This window comes from Python bivittatus, unplaced genomic scaffold (assembly GCF_059951505.1).
Source record: "Python bivittatus isolate LINGU-HERP-01145 unplaced genomic scaffold, Pbiv_v1 ctg000320_np1212, whole genome shotgun sequence".
In the NCBI taxonomy this organism is placed as follows: domain Eukaryota; kingdom Metazoa; phylum Chordata; class Lepidosauria; order Squamata; family Pythonidae; genus Python; species Python bivittatus.
Window position 1 is genome coordinate 309245 of NW_028277052.1, and position 20102 is coordinate 329346.

Genomic DNA, 20102 nt, shown 5'->3' on the forward strand with positions numbered 1-20102 from the left:
TTGTCATCCAAGGCCAAGTACAGACAGCACACAAGAGAGGGGTGCCCAGCCAGGCCAGCCTTCCTGCTGCTGCCTGCTTGGCTTGGGCTCGGGGGCGCGCATGCAGAGGCTGCCGGCCAGGCCAGCTGCTTCCGGCGAGTGGCGCGAGATGCGACTCGGGCGGCGGGCGAGGAGGCTTTCTGCTCCGGGCGCCCCCAGGAAAAAGCACCCCACAGGCCCTCCGGCCCAACCGAATGCCTCGCCGGCGCTGGGACATCCAAGGAAGCGGCTGGGCTGGCTGCTTGCGCGGGCGAGAGGGGCTTCCCTTCCCTTCGGGAATCACACAGGCCCGTCCGTCTTAGTCCCTCCAGCCCGTCATCTCCTCCCGCCGTCAGACGATCAGGGCGCAAGTGAGAAGAGAGAGCCGGGCATTTCCCGGGTTGTCCTTGCGCTCCGCCTTCGGGGCCCGGCGTGGCTCAGGCGCGGCTATGCCGTTCTCATCTCGGTGCAACGGAGCGAAACGGGCGCAGGAGCGCCTGGCGCGGGCGAGCAGCACCCTCTGGAAAGCCCTTCGGCCGCCAGCCGCTTCGCTTGGGCTCCGCGGAGCTGGAGGGGGACCCCGCGAGGGCTGATGGCAGACCATTCCCCAAGGCGGCGAGATGGAGGAAGAAACTTCCGCCTGCTTGGAAAGCGACGGCGCTCGGCCGGAGGCCACGCCAGAATACTGTACGCAGAAATGGGCTAAGGAGCCAGAAAGAAGCAGCCGCCAGATCCCCGGAACGGGGTCCCGCTGGCCGCCGAGGCCCGCCCCGCTTGCTTGCTTTCCCTGCGCCTCCTCCTCCGTGCCCGTCAAGCCCTTTGCTTCGGAGCAGAAGCAGAAAGCCTCCCCGGTTTCGGCAAAAGCCGGAAATGAAGGTGACTCTGGGCAGCCGCCCCCTCCCGGAACCGGAGGGAGGCCAAGCCAGCAAGGAGGGACCGGGGTTTCCCTTCGCCATTGGGGTGGCCGAGGTCAAGCTCCTCCCCAGCGGGAGGGGAAGGGAGAACAGACTGGGAACTGGGGGGACAGCGGGCTGTCTCCCTCCTCTGGGAAAGATGTTAAGAGTCCCAGGGAAGGGGAAGAAGAGGAGGGGTCCCTTCCAAACAGGCGCTGGATTCAAGAGACCCATCAAGCTCTCTGCTTTCTTATATGCATTTGTCACCTTGGTCTTACATGTCTTCTTAAGAACTATATTTTATTAACGCTGACTAAACTGCTCATTGAGGGCTAGTCCCTTGAGAGTGTTGTGGCCAAAACCTGGCTCACCTAAAGCAACCAAATAATTTTGAAGATACAACATAATCTTATTAGCATGCATACAGTATTTAGTGTTGTGGAATTTTGCCGAAGTAAGGAGCGCAACACCACGGAGAAGGACCGTGTGTGTTGGGTGCCTGCCTTAGGAGGAAGAGGGCCCCGAGCAACGGAAGGCAAAGGCTTTATAGACCGCGAGGGCGACACGGCGGGAAATCCCAGGGATCCAAATGGCTGGGCAGTTTGGGCAGCTGGGGGTCCTTGCCAGTGTCCCTGGGCTGTGTCCCGTCCTTAGGCAAAGGGGGCCTTTCAGGAGGGCAGCCGAGCTGGGGAAGTTCTGGGGAAGGAGGCGGAAGGCTGAGGTCACCCACCGAGGGAGGATGGCGAGGCTGGGCCGGCTGCTCTGTGGCCAGGCCCCTCCTAGGGCCGCCCTCGGGCTGGGCGGTGAGCTGGGGGGCTTCTAGGCTTTGGTTTAAGGGGGGCTTGCAGGGGCTGTGTCTGGGGCGGGGAGGGTCAGTTTGGGTCTGAAGGGATTAGGCAAAGAGGGGAACTGGGTCCAAAAGACAGGGGGCAAGGAAAGGGTGCAGCCTCCATTTTGCTTGTTAGGGTTATTGTCTCCAGCAAAGCTGAGCAGCCCTGAGCAAAAGCAGAATCAGAGCTTATATACCTTTGGCCCACTACATTGCAAAGACAAGACACAGAAAAAGGCAGACTCAGTGGAAATTACAGTGGGATGTTGACTTTCCTGTTATTAATCCCTTGCTAGTCATGCTACCTTTGAGATATGGTCAGCAAATAGACTGTCACCACTCAGGATCAATTCAGCTTGCTGTGAATATTTTCTTACAAGGGCACTTTACAGAATTCATGTGTTTGTGGGGGGGACACCTCATAGGTTTGGTAGTGAATGCAGCTGATGTGTGTATGGGGGGGTACCTTTTATCACCACAGGAGCTACACTTGGTAAAGCTTAGCCTTGTCCATCTAAATCATACCTGAGAATAAAGAAGGAAACTCAAGGATACTGCCTCAGGCAGAGGGGCCCCATAAATTAAACAGGGTGGGGAAACAGCCTGGCCAAGAAGAGCACGAGGTTTCCAGGCATCCTCTGGTCTGGCTTGTGGTCTGGGAAAGGCTGCAAGCTGCAGAGAGCCAAGCAGGGGGGGGGGGGGGGGCAGGGGGCACTGGGTGAGCAGGAAGTCGTTGCTCCTTGACCATCCTGACTTGACCATCTGGGCATGCGCTCCTTGCTTATTACAGATGGGGCATTACATCGGGCCGGGGGGGGGGGGGCTTCAGTAATGAAGTCCTGGATATGCTGCTCCCATCATGCACCAGGTAGAACAGTAGCTGAGCTCCCACAGGCACAGGCAGCATTCCTGGGGCTGCAGCCCCTTCGCTCCCCTCTCCCTGGCAAGGAGACCAGGAACTGAGCATGCAAGAGAAGAAGAGAAGGCTAGAGGAAGGATCTGGGGCAAGGCAGGGGAGCACTTGGGCGTCGGGTTGCTCCCTGAGCCAGGGCAGCCTCAGGCCAAGAGACCATGCAAAGAAGCCACCGCCTGGCTCCCGTCTTAAGGCATTGCTGCGCATCTGCTCTGCTCTCTTGCCGGGAGGAGATCTGGAGAAAGACCCAGGTCAGGTGCAGCCACCCCCAACCCAGACCCCTGAAGGGGGTAAGGAGACCATGAACCCAGCTCCACTGGGCCTCCAGCAAAGCAGTGCCCACCTCCCTCCTCATAAGAATGCAGCACAGAAACCAAGATTCAGCAGAGGAGCAACAAGATCAGCTATGGTTTCAAGATGTGGTTAAAGCACACCCACCTTCCCACCCCTGCCCCTTCATTCATCTCTTTCTCCTCTACCTTCTGAGGCAGGAAGGTGGCATTTCCACCCACCCAATGTTGCTGACGCTTGATTGCCCCTTATCAGAAGGAGAACCAAGTCTTTGGTCTAGTGCCCATCTACTGCATTCTTGGAACTACGTGGCTTCTTGAAGCTGAAGGCCTGCCTGAGCCCACAGCCCTGCAACCTCATCCCCGCCACCCCTCAGACCATGAGCAATGCCCTGCCTGCCATCCGGCTCTGCAGTTTCACCCAAGAAGAAGCGCCTTTTGCAGCCAGCTGTGTAACAGTCATGTCTGAAGCAGCAGTTGTTTGAAAGAGGGTCCTCTCCTCCCCTTGCGTGAGTCCCGTTGTCTGGCAGGTCAGCTTGGAGGGTTGGATCCCAGAGACCTGCAGTTCATGGAGTCAGGCTTTTGGTGCTGATTTAGGGGCTATTTTGGCGACAGGCAGTCCATTCTCAGTGTTCTCGTTTGCTGAAGAACTCACAAGGCACTCCCTGCAGAAGACAGAAAAGAAGCTAGCTGTGTCTGTCCCTGACCCAGTCCTGCTTCACCCTGGGGCGGTCACAAGCAGGGACTGTCCCTGAGGTTGCTCCTCCCAAGCCATCTGGCAGGAGGGCGAGGCATCTCAGGAGCTCCACCGCCTTGAGGAGTCTGCAATGGCAGGAGGGCAAGCCAAGCCCTGCTCGCATCCTAAACCTCATGTCTGGAGAACCAGACTGTCCTGTCCCCTCACTTGAGGAGCTCCTCCTGAGCCAGCCAGAACTGGAAAAAGGAAGGCTGCCTGCCCACACTTTGCGCAAGGCAGCACAAGCACACTCACTTCTGTTTCCGTGTCTTCTTGAGAAGGAAGAGGACCAGTTTCTTGGCCAGCATGATAAGGATGAGGAGCCCAATGGCACCACCCGCAACAGACAAAATGATCAGCGTCAGTGTGTTGTCAACCTTCTCCACTGGGGAGGCAGAGAAGGCAGTGAGGGAGAGAGGAGCCTCCTGCCTGCACTCTCAAGCCAGGGGCTTCCCCATGCTCAATCTCAGCAAGCCGATGGCTCAGAGGAAGACCTCACCCAGACCCACTCCCCCAGGGCCCACTGCCCAGCTGCTACTCACACGCCACGACCACCTTGAGAGTGAAGGTGCCACTGTGATTGGCATCCTTCTCCTTGGGGTTCTTGACCAAGCAGGTGTATGGCCCAGAGTCCTCAAAGTCAGCATCAAGCAGCAGGAGGGAAACATTGAACTCCCGGTTGTCCTTGCTGAGAGCTAGGTCAGGTGGCAACATGTGCTTAAGGCTGGACTTGTACTCTGCGTATGGCTCAGGCTTGGAGTCTTTGTTCTTTATGACCCCTTTGAAGATCTGCAGCAAGTGAACACCAATGAGTGAAGACATGGCTCCGAAAATCTTATGGTGGAATTTCCCAAGGGAAGTTCTCTTTGCCATACAAGGACTATCTGACACAGCTCACCATGCAGCTTTCTAGGGGCTTCTTCTCAACAAAGGCGCTGAGAAGGTGTCATGGTGAGATTTCTCTGAGGGTGGAGGCCGGATAGAGGGAACTGTTCCCACTCTTCCTCCGCTGCTGGTGCAGATAGTTGTCTGTTTGAATGCTGTTGCTTCTTAGGGCTACAACTTTTTCCCTTCCCCCTCCACGCTTAGACCCCATTTCTTGGGAAATGGGTGGGCCATAAATGGGGGACTCTGTGCACAGAGTTCTTCATCTCAGGACTGGGGAGCTGGACTGCTTCTCTCTTGATCCACAAACCCTGGAAGGGCACAGGGATCACAGGACTCTAGACCCTGTGCCTTTACAGCTGCTGGTGGGACTATAAGGAAGGAATGGCTCTTCCTTCCTCTCTGGGTGTTCTCCATGCTGACCAAGTGACAGCCCAAACTTTGCAGGACTGGTAAACAGAGACAGGACAAGGCTGAGGACTTAGAAGAACCCTTTACTTGCTATTGATTAAATGTGAAGGCTACCTTCAAGATTGCTGATTATCATTAATAAAAGCAACCAATAGTCATGTGACACCTTAAAGAATAAGGAATTTATCTCATAAACATTAATAGTACAGGTAGACCTCACTTAATGACTGCCCTGTTTAGCAACCATTCAAAGTTACAATGGCACTGAAAAAGTAACTTTATGACCAGTCCTTGCACTTATGACCATTACAGCGTTTATGACCATTGCAGCGTCCTGCGGTCACATGATTACCATTTGCGCGCTTCACAGTCAGCTTCCGACAAGCAGTCAATGGAGAAGCCGGCAGTAAAATCACAAGCCATGGTCATGTAATGTCTCATTTAATGACCACATCACTTAATGATGGAGTTCCTGGTCCCAATTATGGTCGTTAAGTGAGGACTACCTGTAAATGCATTCATCTTCATGGTGCCACAAGGTTCTCAGCATGTTCTGCCGTAACATGCATATTTTCTCCTTGGAATCTAACTTCATCAAAACATCTAACCCTCAGACAGAGCAGCCACATCAGCATCAGCCATAAATGCAGCCCATCAGCCTCCCTCCCAGCCCAGCCCAACCTAAATTGTCATAGGCCACACACTTCAGTCTGATTGTGGCTCCATGAGAAGTTGGCTTTCTCAATGCCGATGCAGGAGTTGAAAGTGCAGGGCAGCAGCACATTGGTGCCATTCTTTGCATAAATAACAGGTGCCTTGCCCACCGAAACCTCCAAGGCAAGTGTCCCAGAGCACAGCTGAAGTCCTAAGGAGGAAAGAAAGAAAGAACGCTCAAAGCAGGGTCTCTGCTTGCAAGAATGGGCAACCCTCCTCCTGGATTTGCGTTGCTGCGTCCCATCAGAGCCTGTGGCAAGAAACTCGAAACCTTCCAGAGAGAGGAAGCCAGTGAGACTGAGGGTCCTTTTCACCCAGAGTTTGCAGTTGCTATCTGGAGCTCTCCTACATCATGGTCAGGATTGTTTTTATTTGACCTGATATTTTTGGATCAGGCTGACTCTCTTCATGCCAAGTGTGTGTCCTACTCTTGCTTTATGTGGAGGGAGCCTGCCCGATAACTGCATAAAAAGGCCACGGCCAAGTGCACACACCCAAACAGCTTTTCATGTACGTGTGGACCCTGGTTCTCCCAAGCCAGCATGGGTAGGGCAGCGGGCAAAGAGCCACCCTCTCTAGTAGCCACTGGCCACAGAGCCCACCGTACACCAGTTCCCCTCAGACAACTTTGTTCCTCAGCTTGCTTCCTGGTGTGTGGCTTGCAGTCTCAATCCAGCTGTTTTACTCATCTTGAGAAAAACAGAATTTATCTCACAGCCCCAACCCAGAGTTTTGTCATGACCAAGTCTCGAGCAAAAAGAAGGAGAAGAAGAAGAAGAAGAACTTATAGGCTGGAAGGCCTGGTCATGACCTACCTTCTTAATTTTCCAGAAGATGCTTCCTGGACCAAGCATAATGTTTATTAGAAGAACTGGATCTTTACTGGCATTATAGATCATTTTGTTCAATCTACAAAACTCTCTGGTGATTAATGAAGAGCCTCTACGCCCTCAGCTGAGGTTGCAGCAATTGTATAAATTGGGCAGAATGCTGAGAAGGCCCAAACTCACCCAAAAGTGTGCCTCGCAGTGATGCCACCAACCAGATAGAACTGTCTGAAGGGAAGGGTGGCCCTACCTCTTGCAAGTCAGTAATAGAGCTATTGGACTCTTTAAAAATGGTGACTGTTCAGACTTCTCAGCTGACCCACTTTTCCCCCTCTCCAGAGCTTAACATACAGATTGAATTCACATAACATGCTTGACTGGGCTAAAACAGGTTGGCAGTTTGTGTTGGGCAGGTTATGGGAACCAGTTGCAGTTTCAACTCTGAATCCCCGTTGAAACATCTAAGCCCCACACCACACCAAAAAAGGAGGGCTTCTTTATGTTGTGCTACCCGAAACCTAGCCAAGGGCAGCTGTCGGAGCCCATGTAGCAGAGGAGCAGGAGCAGCATTCCTGGAGCAGTCAGGTGCAGCTGGGGGGGGGGGCGGGGGTGTAGAGAAGAGTCAGTTACACAAGAGTGTTCTTTCATGGCCCAAGGACTCTCCAAGCTCAGCTCCTGCTCAAATTGCTCTTCTCTTCCAGCACCTTCTCTGAGCCTCCTTACATGGGTACAAGCGAGCCCTGATCTTGGCAGGACTGGCTGACCAGGTCATCCCATCAACGAAGGGGACTCGGGACCAGGGCATGAGATGGGGGGCCATCTCCATCCCTGAGTCAGACACTGCATTGCTGGATGCCTTGAACTAAACTTGATCATGAATGAGGGCAACCCTGAAAGAATCCCCCTCCCCAAGCATTGTCTAGCTGTGTTCCAGGGAAGGGGGAATGGCAGCTGTCTACCAGGACCCCCTGCCATTGCAAGGAGTGCTGCTCTTCAGGGAGCCAGATGTGAGGCTATGCCAGAGAGACAGGTTGGGGGTGCTACTACTGTCCTCTCAAGCACAGCCATGGACTTACCCAGACTGTATGTGCTGGTCAATCTGGGGTTGCAGACAGCTCAGGAGTTTGCGTTCACCCAGAGACCACGGCTGCCACTGGACAGACCCACGCCACTAGATCTCTTCCTGCTTCTCATTGGAACTCAATCATGGGCCCCAGCCCTTCCGGCATGTCAGGCTGGACACCCAGAACGTTCAAACAGGCAGGCAGCCTCAAGGAACAGGCTGCCATTCCTCTGGACACAGGAATGGCCTGTGCACTTGGAAAAGCTCTGCCTTGAAATGCCTTGCTATGATGTTCACCAGAACCAAACCAGCAGAGCCCGCATGGCTGTTCCTCCCTCCCCTTTGTAAAGCACCACAATCCTGTTGATTCTGTGGGGCCTTGAAAGTTCCAGAGGCTGCTCTTGCCCGGTGTGGTTGCAAAGTGGTCGGTCAGGATCTCGTTTAATCTGCAGCACTGGGCACCTCCAGGGAATACAGGAATGCCAGAAGGGCAAAAGAGCCACTTCTCGGATGGAGCTGAGCACGTGTCCTGGCCAATGCATGAGCCCTCAGGTTCTTCTTTCCCCCTCACCCATGTGACTCCATTATCCAGAAAAGCAATCCCAGGGGAACCTCATCAAGGGCTTTGCCAGGCAATCCTGCATGCCAGCAAGTTTAAAACTCCAGAGTAAGTGCTGCTCTTTTTTCTTTGTCTATATTAAAAAGGCATCAGCCTCCCACTTTGCTCCAGGGAAGCAACAAAACCACTTTTTAATCTGTTCCTTTAACCTAAACATGAAGAGAGAAGATCAAGTCCAGCATAAATTAAACAGGGCAGGACCTAATTTAAAGGCTGGATGGCCAACCAGCAGGTTCCAGCATGCCAGAAAAAATGTGTTGGTGGCCTTAGCAAGAAGGGGGGCTCTGAGTTTGGCTGCAGCTGCCACGAGCAAGGCCCTCCTGCCTGCTGATCAGAAGCACTGCCTATAATGGCAGGGCCACCCTACCCCATCCTTGTGAACTAGGCCCAGGACAATGCCAATGTTCCCACTACCTGGAATTCAAGATAAACACCCCCAGGGAAGAGGCCCGGTGGGGTTAGTTGGGAAGGGATTGGACTGGGCAGACCCAGGTTCAAATCCATTCTCAGCCATGGAAACTCACTGGGTAACTTTGGGCCCATTGCTTTCTGTTAGCCCATCCCACAAGGTTGCTGCTATGGGGATAAGCTGAAAGAAGGGACTCAGAAAAACTGCCTTCAGCTCTTGGAAGAAAGGCAGAAGATATCTCTACCAAACAGAATAAATATGTACTCAGTTCCACCCATCCAACTATCTGAGCCAATGGCAGCTTTTCCATTTCAGCCCCCAAAGGGAACCTAACAGCAAAGCAACTAAGGTGCGTCACCATGGATAGATCTGATGTTTCACGGAAGAAACCTCACTCCAGGCCAAGCTCAGCAGCAGACCCAAGGGGCAAGCCTCTACTTTCAAAGGCAAGGAGAGCTGCCCTCTCCTCTCTGAGTCAGCCATTCTCACAACCAAGAGCCTCTTGATCTTTCCTGGCTCAAGATTCAGTTGGTTCGGCCTCCTCTGGCAATCACTGGCTAGAGGCACCAGCCCACTGTTGGTCCTTGCCCAGAGAGTCATCCAGCCTGGTCTCTGCAGCATAGAAGACTGGGAAGTGGTGCCATGATCCACTTCCTCCCTGGGTGCCCAGAGATGTAGGCAGGCTAGGAGCAATTCAGTGGGATTGACCTCTGCAAGGTGCCAAACCTTTGGCTGGGATCCAGCAGGCCTCTTGTCTCCAGCAGGTTGGCCAAAGCAAGTATGGTGGGCGAGGGGGCTGCCAGGGAGCCTCTTGCTTGTCTGGGGCTCCAAAGCAGAGCAATTGCCCAGCCCCCAAAGGGCAACTTATTACACAACTGATCCCAGGAAGTGGCGGGGGGGGGGGGACGGGACTTTGTAATTAAAGGAAGATATCTGAATTCTTTCCAGAAATAATTATCAGGCACTACAAACTCTTTGACTAGAAGTATTTGCCATTCAGGGGGGAAAAATCCGCTAAGGACTGACCTTGCTAACATTAGTAGAGTGAGATTTTTTGTTTTTCTTTTTCTTTTTTCATGAGTTGAATTAGGAACTCGCATTCTCAGTAGGAGGAGGGAATTAATTTAAAGGAGGGGGGACTACAAGGCGCATCTGGCTGTCCTGAATGCTTCTCTCCCTGTGCCTTTCCAGAGAAAGTATTGGGACTAAGGGAACCAGAATCCTTCTAACTTGTTCAGGGGTCCTAGATGGGATACTCTCGCATTCCAGTTAAAGAGGGGGAAGGAAATGCCTCGGATCCTCTTCTCTGGCTCCTCTGGTTGAACTCCTCAGAGCAGCAGGGGACTCACTCCCCACCTCGGTTTCAGGAAGTTCAGCACTGACTTTGCCAGCGGAGGTCCCTGCCACAAAGCCTAGAAGGGCTGTGGGGGGGCCGCGGAGGTGAGGAACAGCCTGCTGCACTGAGGCTTGAGTTGAGCGAGAGTTTTCTTGGAGGAAAGGTAATCTTACTGTGATGTCGTACTTACTTGATGAGCGTTTTCTGGGATTCTGCTAGAATCTTTAAAAAGATAACCGGCAGGGAGAGGGAGAGAGGAATGAAGGAGGCACGCAGAAGAGGCTGCCAGCTGGAGCAAAAAGTCTCCCGACTCGTTACAGCAAATGCAAAAGAAAATGCTCCTGCGCTTTCCCCCATCCCACCCTCGCCCCATGGCTCTCACGGTGGGGACGGTAGCCCAGCATCGGCGGGATGGGACCAAGGGAATTGCAGTTGTGGCACGCGCAAGTGGAGAGGGGAGGGCAGATGTCCCCCCCTTCTATCTAGACCCTCCGCTCGCGGGGCTGGGAGCATGCGAGCCCCGCGCCATCCTAAGTGATTGTCGGTGGGTCGCTTGGCTTGGCCCCTAGGCAACCGACAGCTTCGCCGAAGCTCGGAGCGGCTCCGCATCCTTACCCAGCAAAGCGACTCCCAGCCAGTCCGCGGGCATCTCTGCAACTGCTTGGCCGCCTCTCCCCTCGCTAGTTGATGCCGCAGTCTCCGGCTCCCGAAGTTGCTTTTGCGAGTGACCACTGCAGTTGCCGCTTCTGGCTCCGCGCACAGGCCGCCCCTTCCAGCAGCCGGCGGCTCAAAAAGGCAGCGGGAGGCGGAGGCGGAGGCGGGCACTCCCAGAACCGCCTCCGCGGCGATGCCAGGCCTCCCGCGGAGGCGCGGAGGGTGCGCGCAGCCTCGTCCACACAAGGCCTGGGGGAGCAGCGCCGCCCGCCCCAAAGGCCTCTGCCTGCCTGCGCGCCCGCAACTCTCGATAGATTGCGGGAGCTGATGCGCCAAGCTCTCCCGGCGATGATCACTTTGGGCTTACCCTGTCGGAGGACCTAGTCTTCCACCAGCCATGGTTAAGGAAACTACGGCTTGGGGTGATGCGCACATTTGTGAGGGAATCTGTGCCACAGAATTAGGCATTAGGAGCTTCCAAGCATTCAATAAGATCGCCAAGGGGGGCTTTCTGGAGGCGAAAACTGGCCTGTCGTTCCCAGGGGCAGGCAAGGCTACAGCTTTATCCGTTGGCTAGAATGAGAAGGAAGCCCTCCTCCGCCCGCCCCTTCCCCCACGGGGCAGTGGGGAAATTGCCTTTCTCTGCAGTGGGATATTTAGGGCTTGAGAAGGTCACCACAGATGGCTGGACAGACAGTGGCTCAAACCTTTGGAGCTTTGTGGCCTGGACCAAGAGAAGTAAGGGCAGACATGACCAGGCGCATAAACCAGGCATGGGGTGGAAAACGTGGACAGAGAGAAGGCTTTCTTTCTCACACACAAGCTCCGAGTCCTTGCTGAAGCAGGAGGTGGGAAAATTTAGGACTGGGGAAAGGAAGGACTTCTGTCAGTACACAGGGAGCCGAACTGGGATCTTGGTGCCAGTTTAGCTAGGCTTAGCTTCAGAGACAGGCCTTTCCCATCCACATCTCCCTATGTTCAGAGCATAAGTGGATGATCTGGGGACTGGAGGGAGGGGAAGCCAAGGCCAAGCACGCATCAGTCACCTGGAGCCTGGGCTCCAGCATCTCACCTCTCTGGGAAGCAGCCTGGCCCAGCTGGTACAGAGGAGATCAGCTGCTAAGGGCCCTTGCAGGAGAGCAACCGGGCTTGGGGTATGACACCCACAGGAGGCCTCCCTCAGCGCAAGGAGTTCCTTCTGGGGCTGAAGCAGAAAGGGGAGGAAAATAGGAAAGGAAATAGGCCCAGGGACAGAGGGCTAGTCTTGGGGGGCACCCTAAACCACGGGGTGGTTCTGCTGACATGGTAGGTGGTGTGGAGATGCTGCAGTAGTGGCAGCTTCCAAACTTCCCAGAGAATCATGACTCAGGGATTGTGCAGTGAAAGACCAAAAAAAAAAAAAAAAAAGCTGTAAAGGTGCCAGAAATCCAGGCAGCAGCTTGTGGGGTGTGTGTGTGTGTGGGGAGGGGCAGCTCTGACTGCATGGGAGGGAGGGGAATAGTTTTCCATGCTGGTGTGGCAGGTGACCGCTGCAGAGAGCCAGGGGCACTAGGCCAGGAGCCCGTTGAGGGCCTGGCTCCTGGTGCTACTCAGCTTCAAGCAGAAGCTGGTCAGGACTCTCCAGGAGGAAGAGAGGCCTCCACCCTCTCCACGCAAGGGGGTGTTTGCTTGGTGTCGAGAGCCGCCCAGACAGACCCAAAGGTCCCCTGAGCTGCAGCAGCTCAGTCTTTGGCCTTGCCCCGTTCCCTCCGAGGCTCCTCTGCTCTGCTCTGCTCTGCTGCTCATGCCCCTCCAGGGAAGGAAGGCAGAGGGAAGTTTAGCCCCAAGGCCTGACAGCCACCCACCGGCAAAGCTTTCGGCGAGCCCTGCCAAGCTTAGCTGCGGCAGGCAACCTCTCCGACCCGACCCGGCGCCGGCGGGTTCTTGCGGAGGGATCCTGGCGGTTTCCCTGAGGCCAAAAGCAGGGATGGAGCCGGAACGGGGCCCTGGCAGGGGAAGTGGCATGTGGCGTAGCTCTGGCCGCCAAGCCCTCTCCTCGGAAGGTGATCCTCTCTCTCAGGCCCGTTCCCGGCGTCGCCGGTGTGCGGCTGCGGCCGGCATGCCCTCCTTGTACCCTCCCGCTCTCGCCGATTGATCAGCGGGCGCAAAAATAGAAGGGCCCGGGAGCGCGCCCAGCTGGCGCGAAGCAAAGCGCTGGTCTGGCATTCTTCGCTTCGCGGGGGGCGGAAAGCAGGACATTCCGGAAGAACCGCTCGTCCTTGGGTTTCAAGCTGCTGCCCGGGCCGTGGAGTTGGGTTTCTCCGCCTGCGCGGAGGTGTCTCTCCAGAGGACATCGAGGGCAGGAATCTGTGGAGGAGGACAGGCGCTTTCCCCGCACCCCAAGAACCTCTGCGGTTGTCCTCTGTGCCCTGGGTCACCCAGCTCCCCCTGCTGGCCTCCCCCCACTCAGCCTGAACGGTCTGCTGCTTCAGGCTCTCCTCCGCTGGCTGCTCCGCACCCTCGGCATCACGGCCCGCCGCCCTCCAGCCTGAAGCCTCCAAGGGCCTCTTTCCGTTGAGCCGAACGCTGAGCGCGGGGTCGGTTTCAGGGACAGACAGCCCGGCTACCTCAGGGGACGCTGCCCGTTTCTGCAGTCCTTTCTCTTCCGCGCCAGGCAAGAAAGCGAGGCTCCGGGTCCTTCAGGCTAGGAGAAGGCTCCCGTTGCTGGGCTATTCCGAGGGCAGGATGAGAGTCGGGGCAGGGGACTTTTACTGTCCTTTCTCTATTTCGAAGTTTCTTTCGGCCAGAAAGGATCCGGCGCTCGCGCACTCAGACGCCCTGCTCCAGAATCCCCTGCAAGGGAGGCTGAGATGCACGGCGAGGCCGCTCTCTCCCGCCGTCCCGGAGGAGATGCTTGCAGACTCCTGAAGGACACCCGCCCCTCTAACTCCGGGAAACTCCTGAGAAAACTTGGCCAAAGTCAGCGCTTCCTCTCCTCCAGCAGAAGGAGTCCGGAGCCGCAGTGGCTCTCCCCGTGCTGGGATCTACCGCACCTGGGCTGCAAACCAGATGGCAGCAAATGCCGCCGGAAACTCGTCCGAAGAGTTGCGGCGGCGATCTGGGACCCTGGAAACGCTCCAGTAGGAAGGTGGACGCCCGCCAGAGGTGGAAGAAGCGCTGCAGGAAAGCGGCGTCTCTCGCGCGATCCACCCCTGGCCTGGCCGGGGAGGGAGCCAAAAGTCCCCGTCCAGGAGCCCCGCTGTTTCCGTTTGCTGTCGGCCGGCCGAGCGGGTTTGTAGCTCCAGCAAGGACCTCAAGACAGCCCGCGGGCACGAGGGAGAGGCTCGGCCCTGTCTCCTTCCTTCCCTCCCTTCTGTTCGTAGACCCCCAGCCCTGGCGGGATGGAGGGACAGAGTCAGGCGCCCTCACAGCCTCCAGTGGCGTTTTCTGGGTGGGCCGGAGACCAGCAGATCTTACTCTGAGCCGCAAGAGATGCCCTGCTGGGGGCAGCCTGGGGCGCGGCAGCATCCGAGTGAGAGAGGAGAGGAGAAGAAGAAGCGGGGACCAGCAGCAGCTCCGGTCCTCTTTTGCCTGCCCTGGAGAGCGTCCTGGGAGGTCCACTAACCACCCAGCTAAAGCGGGGTCTGCGGCATGTTTGTGCTGCTCCCAGGGACTCTGCTCCAGCCTTTTCCTACCGCCCCGATGTCAAGATTTTTCTGCCAAGTCCGCCAGGTTGGCAGGCCTGACCCATCGGGGCTGCGGACATTTGAGGGCCACAGCTGAGACCAGGCACCCAGCACTCTGAGCCCCTCCTTCACCTCCAGGCAGGACAGTAGGTCTGATCAGCCAAAGGGGCGGTGGATCCCCTGGCCTGGCTGGGGGCTGAAAGAGAAAGAAGGCTTCGCAGCCACGCCAGTCACCCGGGCCGAGGAAGGGAGCCAAGATTGAGTGAGGCCGTGGGGGCCTCGCTTAATCCCTTGCCTTGCTTTTCAGTGCCTCTTGTGAAGGGAATCAGCCCCTTTCTCGAGGGAGGGAGGAAGATGGCCAGGTATGCCAGACAGCTTCTCTCAGACCCAGCAGCCAGCAAACGCCCGCTGGAGGAGCAGGCTGCCGCCGGTCTCCCCAGGACCGCTTGCTGCAGGACCGTGCGGTTGCTGTCCCATTCAGCAGCCTGGCAGTTTCGACGTTCATCCAGGCCATGTTCATCCAGGCCATTCTCCTTCTTGGCGCTCAAGATGGTCCCCCTTTCAAGAGTTGTGTAAGTACTGAACCCCAAACTGCTTAAACTGCTATAAAGCTGCAAGTGGGCAGGAATCTTTTAGACCCTCCAGCTATGGGAGGGGGTTCTTGTCAGTCTCCCTTAATTGGAAAGATTGTCACCCCACAGCCTTCCCAATCGGCCCCCCATCCACAGGTCTTGACTGAAGAATTCTGGACCAAAAGCCTCTTCCAATGTCCTGATCGCCCCAGGGGTCCCCCTTCTCTGCAAGACACAGGTGGCCCTCTGCTCCTGGGCCCCCTTCTCTGGGGTGCATAAAAGAAAGATTTGCTGGTTTTGAATCTGACTGGCCTAGTGGGCAGCAGGAAAGGGTGGTTTGGGAAAGGGAAAAGCAACTTGGCCAGCTGAGAGGCATGGAGCTCTTGCCTATTCTTTTTCCTCAACTGAGGGGAAGGCAACGAAAATTCAAGAGTCCCCCTTCCACAAACCAGGACTAAATAGGAAAGGCCTAAGGGCTCCTCCCTGGTCTGGATGGAAGAGGTCTGTGCCTCAGTGGGGTGGGGGAGCAGAGAGGACTTACACCAGGAGTCCAGCCACCCAGGGAAAGAAGCAGAAGTCTGCCTGTTTTGAGAGGCAAGCTCTGCTTTATTTCACATGACTCTTTGACTTCCTGAGCAGACCCAGGACAAGAAACATTTACGCCCAAGGTAGCACAGTACTCAAAAACAGTCCGTGCAAATGGAGGCCAACGAAATTGTTTTCTGTAGCTACACAAAGAGTGATAAAAAATTTCCAGGCTGAGACTGATGAATCTGAACTGCAGATTTCGCAAAATAAGAACAGAAAGGTTGCATAACCCAGCCCAGCTGAGGGCAGGTATTGGGAACATGACAGGAGGCAGGGGGGGGGGGGCGGGGGAGGTGCATTCAGCAGGCAGCAAAGTGCAATTCCCGGGAGAAGCAGCAGGAGCCAAAGGAAGAGCAGTGCAGTCCCAACCCGGGAAGCCCAGCCCTGATGGAGCATCCTAGGACAGAAGCCTCACGCCCAGAAGCAAGGACCTGTTCAGGGGCTGCTGAGCCGAGAATCCCAGCAGGGGGCCTGGGAGGGAAAGGGAGGCCTCAGGGGTCCTCCCTGTCTTGCGCGGGGTCCTGTAAAGCCCTGGAAGGCCTGCAGGGGGGGCGGAGGAGGAAGCTGGCGTGAGCCTCTTGCTCTGAGACCTTAGCGAGTGAGCTGGATCCAGCTCAGCCGTTCATTCTGGCTAGCAGGTGAGATGGGTGATGGGAGCAAGCAAAGCCCAGCTGGCTGCCATGGATCCTTCCTTCCTTCCTTCCTTCCTTCCTTCCTTCCTTCCTTCCTTCCTTCCTTCCTTCCTTCCTTCCTTCCTTCCTTCCTTCCTTCCTTCGCCTGCTCCCCGCAAAACGCACATGTGCATGTGCACATACCTCCTGCCTATGCCAGGCACAAAACCATCAAGGTTTCATGAGATGGCTGCCAACAGCACTCATGCCAAACATTCCAGCAATGGGTTTGCAAGGCGGGGGTGGGGGGTGAGTGCCCGCCCTCAAGAGAGATTGCTGCTGGCCCCTGGCAGTGAGTTCTCCTGGCAGTGGTGGGTTGTGCTTGGCGCTCACAGGAGGAAGGTGAGAAATGGCAGTTTCTGCTTTGGAGAGGAAATCCCTGCCTGGCCGTGGGGAGCAGCGTTCCCCTCCCTCCCACAGAACTGCGAGCCCTCGGCCTCACGGCCTCAGCGCTCTCAGCTCCTGAGCTAGCTGCCTCCTCTCAGGCCCCCTCCGGCATGGAACCCTGTGCCCCATGAGCAAAGGAAACAAACTTTAGCCTCCCCAAGACTTGCAATGTAGGCAGGATAACCAGCAGCAGGGAGGGGGGCGTAGGGCCTTCTTGCCAGGGGCACAAAAGCAAGTCTTCCTTCACGGAAATGGAGGAACCACCTGTCTGGGGCAGAAACGTAGACTTCCCCACAATAAAAACTGGCTTTTCAGTTCCGGCAAACTCCCCCTCCCCCCCCCCCCACAATAAAAACACACTGCCATAGGCAGCCCTGCCTCTGGCCCAAGAGCACAATGGTGTGGAGGGAGAGAGAAAGTGCCCCAGTCTTTTCTGAGGTCGTGGGTGGAGCGCCTTGCTTTAGAGGAAGTACGTGGGGGAAGTGGCCAGGGACAGTGGAGGGCAGGGAGGCCAGCCTGGTAGAAAGCCCCCCTACTTCATGCCTTCCTCAGGGTTCCCTTCCCCATCCGTCTTGCCCTCTTCTTCAGTCTTCTGGTCATCTGTGTTGAGCCTTTGCTGCTTCTTGCGCCGCACACACTTGACAATGACCAGGGCAAGGATCACCACAGCCAGGAAGCCCCCCACTGTGGCTCCCACGATCACAGCCACTGTGGAGTCCCGCTCTGGGGGCTCTGTGGAGAGAAGTCCAGCATCATGCAAGGAATAAACCCAAGGATCTACTACCCAGTCCCTCAGCAGTAGCAGGAACATCTCCAACATCTCCTGGCGCTTTAGAGGGGGGTCTCTTTTCTTTTCTTTTCTTTTTTTCCAGAAAGCTGGGGAAAGACAGCTCTGGGAAGGACAGGAGCCCTGTGTGTCCCAAAACAGGCTTCTGGGATCTTCCCAGGGAGGACAGCAAGTGAGAGGGGAAGGGATCGGGAGCCCACGTCCTGACCTTCGGTAAGAACTTTGAGGTTGATCTTGCCATGGCCCTTTTGTCGGTCAGGGGGGTTCATCACATAGCAGTTGTACAGTCCCTCATCCTGGAGCTGCACATTGCGGAGCGTGAAAGACACATCGTTCTTGGTGGGGTTCCCCGTAAACTCCACACGATCCTCAAAACGGTTCAGCTCCACAGGAACAACCTTCAGCTTAAACTGCAAGAACTGGAGGGGAGGGGAGGGGAGGGGAGGGGAGGGGAGGCGAGGCGAGGCGAGGCGAGGCGAGGCGAGGCGAGGCGAGGCGAGGCGAGGCGAGGGGGGCAAGAGTGGAAGAATCAAAAGAATTTGGGGGCCTTTGGGAGCATCCCACACTCCAGCCCAGGCCTCACATCTAGAATCCACGGCAGTGGTAAGCAGGATGGCCCAGAGCACATGCAGGGAGCTGAGGAAACTCAGACCAGGCCTCTCAGGCCTTCGCCCATTTTTCCCCTTCAAGGTGCTGCAAGGCCCAGAGTTACTGGTGTGGCTGGTGAGTAAGTGGAAAGGGTTTGGCTTCCAGCCAGGTTTCACCCACTGGCTCCCCCTCCCCCCGGGCACAGTTTACAGACCCGGAGAGGCCTTCGCAAAGGGGCACACGCAGCATCGAGGTGTGGGGAGCAGGGACAGTCCCAGTCCATGTGTCCAGACACTCACCGTCTCTTCAGTACAGTTAGGGCAGGTCTGGTAGGTCCAGTTCAGGGAGAACTGCTTTTTGTCTACCTGGTAGCAGGAATTGAAAGTGCAGCTGAGCCGGATGGAAGAGCCGTTCAGAGCGTAGAGGGTGGCTGGGGCCATCAGCTCCATGCCCAGGGAGTTTGGCACTAACCAGGAGAGAAGACACCCACCACACTGTCACTCCTTCCTGCACTAACACCAGCTGCAGATCCCTTGCTCCTGCCAAGACCCTGCCCTTTGACCTGGGAGGAGTGGGGTGCCCCTTCCAGCACAAAACCCAGGAGGGCTTTCAGAGGCCAGGAGTTTGAAGGTGGCTCCGTTTTGAATTAGGTTTTCATTCTGAACAGGCTCCCAACAGTACGGAAACTGTGGATGCTACAGAACTGTCGAGTTTTCTACCTTGGGCATATGTTGATCCAAACCTTGAGGCCCCCCAAGTGTGCTGTCAGTTACCATCCTTCAGAGATGTCCTGGACTCCACCAACCTGGCAGCTGCAGGTTGGTGCAAGTCCAGAACGTAAACGGAACCCCCTCCATCTTGAGCGAAAGGCAAGGGACACAGAGGAGAGAGAGAGGGCGGATTCAGGGGATCATTCTTGAGAAAGACGAGAAAGGTCAAATGGGGCAGTTTCCGAGAGCTGAAGGGCAATCCGCGGTCAGACCAGGGCAAGGGAGCGCTCAGCCGCAGAGTCACCGCCCTCCCCCTGGGCCTCCCAGCAGATATCCCTGCTCTTCCTGCAGCTGGATCTGCAGAGAGCCGCTCTGCTTCTGCCATTCGCCGCCTCGTTTAACGGCACTGTACCGGTGGCAGTACCCACCCTGGCCAGGATACACCAATGGAGGGAGAGGCCCAGCAGCAGGGTTGGACTTGGGTGGCTCTTGGGCCAGCCCACCCTTTGCCAGGGAAGCTGGTTTCTGCTCTTGCCTGAGGAAACCATCCACTGTCCTCCACAGGGGACTGGGGAGCAGGAGGGATCTGGCTGTGCCCAGCAGATCTGATTGCAAGCTGAAGTTGGTACCTCCTCCATAGCCTCGTGGAGGGACACTAAGGGGGCATCTGCTTGGTCAGCCAGAAGCAGGTGCTGAATCCCCTACTGAAGGGGCAGCAGCAGGACAGGGGGCTAGGAGAGGTGCCCCCCACCCTCTCCTCCCCCCACGCTTTCACAACAACCAACTCTCATATTTTGATTTCCCGTGGGTCTGCCACTCAGGGGCAGGGAGGAGGCGGGGCGACCTGGGAAGAAGGAGCCAGTGCCCCTGCCCAGTACTCCCACCTGAGTTCACACTGCGCCCCATGGCCTTCACTTCAGACAGAGAAGGTGGGGGAGGGGGGTCTTCTCTCTCCCGCTACCCGAGCACCCCTCCCCCACTACCTAGTGAGAAGGGTCAGGGCCAGCCTGCAGGAAAGCAAATCTGGGCTGATACCCCCTCCTTACCCTGCATTCCACTTCTCCAGTGGACCCCCAACCACCACCACTCAGGCCAGCCCTGGGGCACGGGGGGAGACCGTCACCACGGGTCCCCGCCTGGGAGCTTGGCTCCGGTGGCACGGGAGGACGGCTCTGGAGCAGGACGCGGCCCCCTCCCGCGCTGCCGGAGCCTGGAAGCCTGCCCCGGCCCCTCCGCGGCCACTTACCCAGCGGGAAGAGCAGCAGCAGCTGCAGCGCCGGGAGCGCCGGGCTTCTGGGGCTCATCCTAAAGGGCGGCGGGGCGCGGGGCTCAGCAGCTGGACAGGGCGAAGGTCAAGCGCCCGACCGTCCGTCCGGGGCACTCATCGTCCTTGGGCAGCGGCGGGGCTTGGCTCCAAGATGGCCGGCTGGAGGGGCGGCGGCCACTGTTGTTGTTGCCGCCGCCGCCACCACCAAAAATCGGGGGACAGTTAAATTCTTTGGTTGGTGGATAGCGAGGAAGGATTCAGGAGGGCGGG

The 20102-nt window shown here is 56.8% G+C and overlaps 2 protein-coding genes across 2 annotated transcripts; both read right to left on the minus strand.

Moving 5' to 3' along the window:
- Positions 1-881: 881 nt before the first annotated feature.
- Positions 882-10689, minus strand: SCN4B (sodium voltage-gated channel beta subunit 4). Its single transcript, XM_007424241.3, has 5 exons — positions 10559-10689; positions 5680-5840; positions 4222-4468; positions 3935-4064; positions 882-3608 (listed from the first exon to the last, which is right to left on the minus strand). Exons 1-5 carry the CDS (start codon positions 10590-10592, stop codon positions 3518-3520), a joined length of 663 nt encoding a protein of 220 aa, XP_007424303.1. The 5' UTR covers positions 10593-10689; the 3' UTR covers positions 882-3517.
- Positions 10690-15539: 4850 nt separating this feature from the next.
- SCN2B (sodium voltage-gated channel beta subunit 2) lies at positions 15540-20021 on the minus strand. Its single transcript, XM_088138811.1, has 4 exons — positions 19812-20021; positions 18155-18321; positions 17476-17686; positions 15540-17212 (listed from the first exon to the last, which is right to left on the minus strand). The coding sequence occupies exons 1-4, from the start codon at positions 19867-19869 to the stop codon at positions 17013-17015; spliced, it is 636 nt and encodes a 211-aa protein (XP_087994937.1). The 5' UTR covers positions 19870-20021; the 3' UTR covers positions 15540-17012.
- Between the last annotated feature and the right edge of the window lie 81 nt (positions 20022-20102).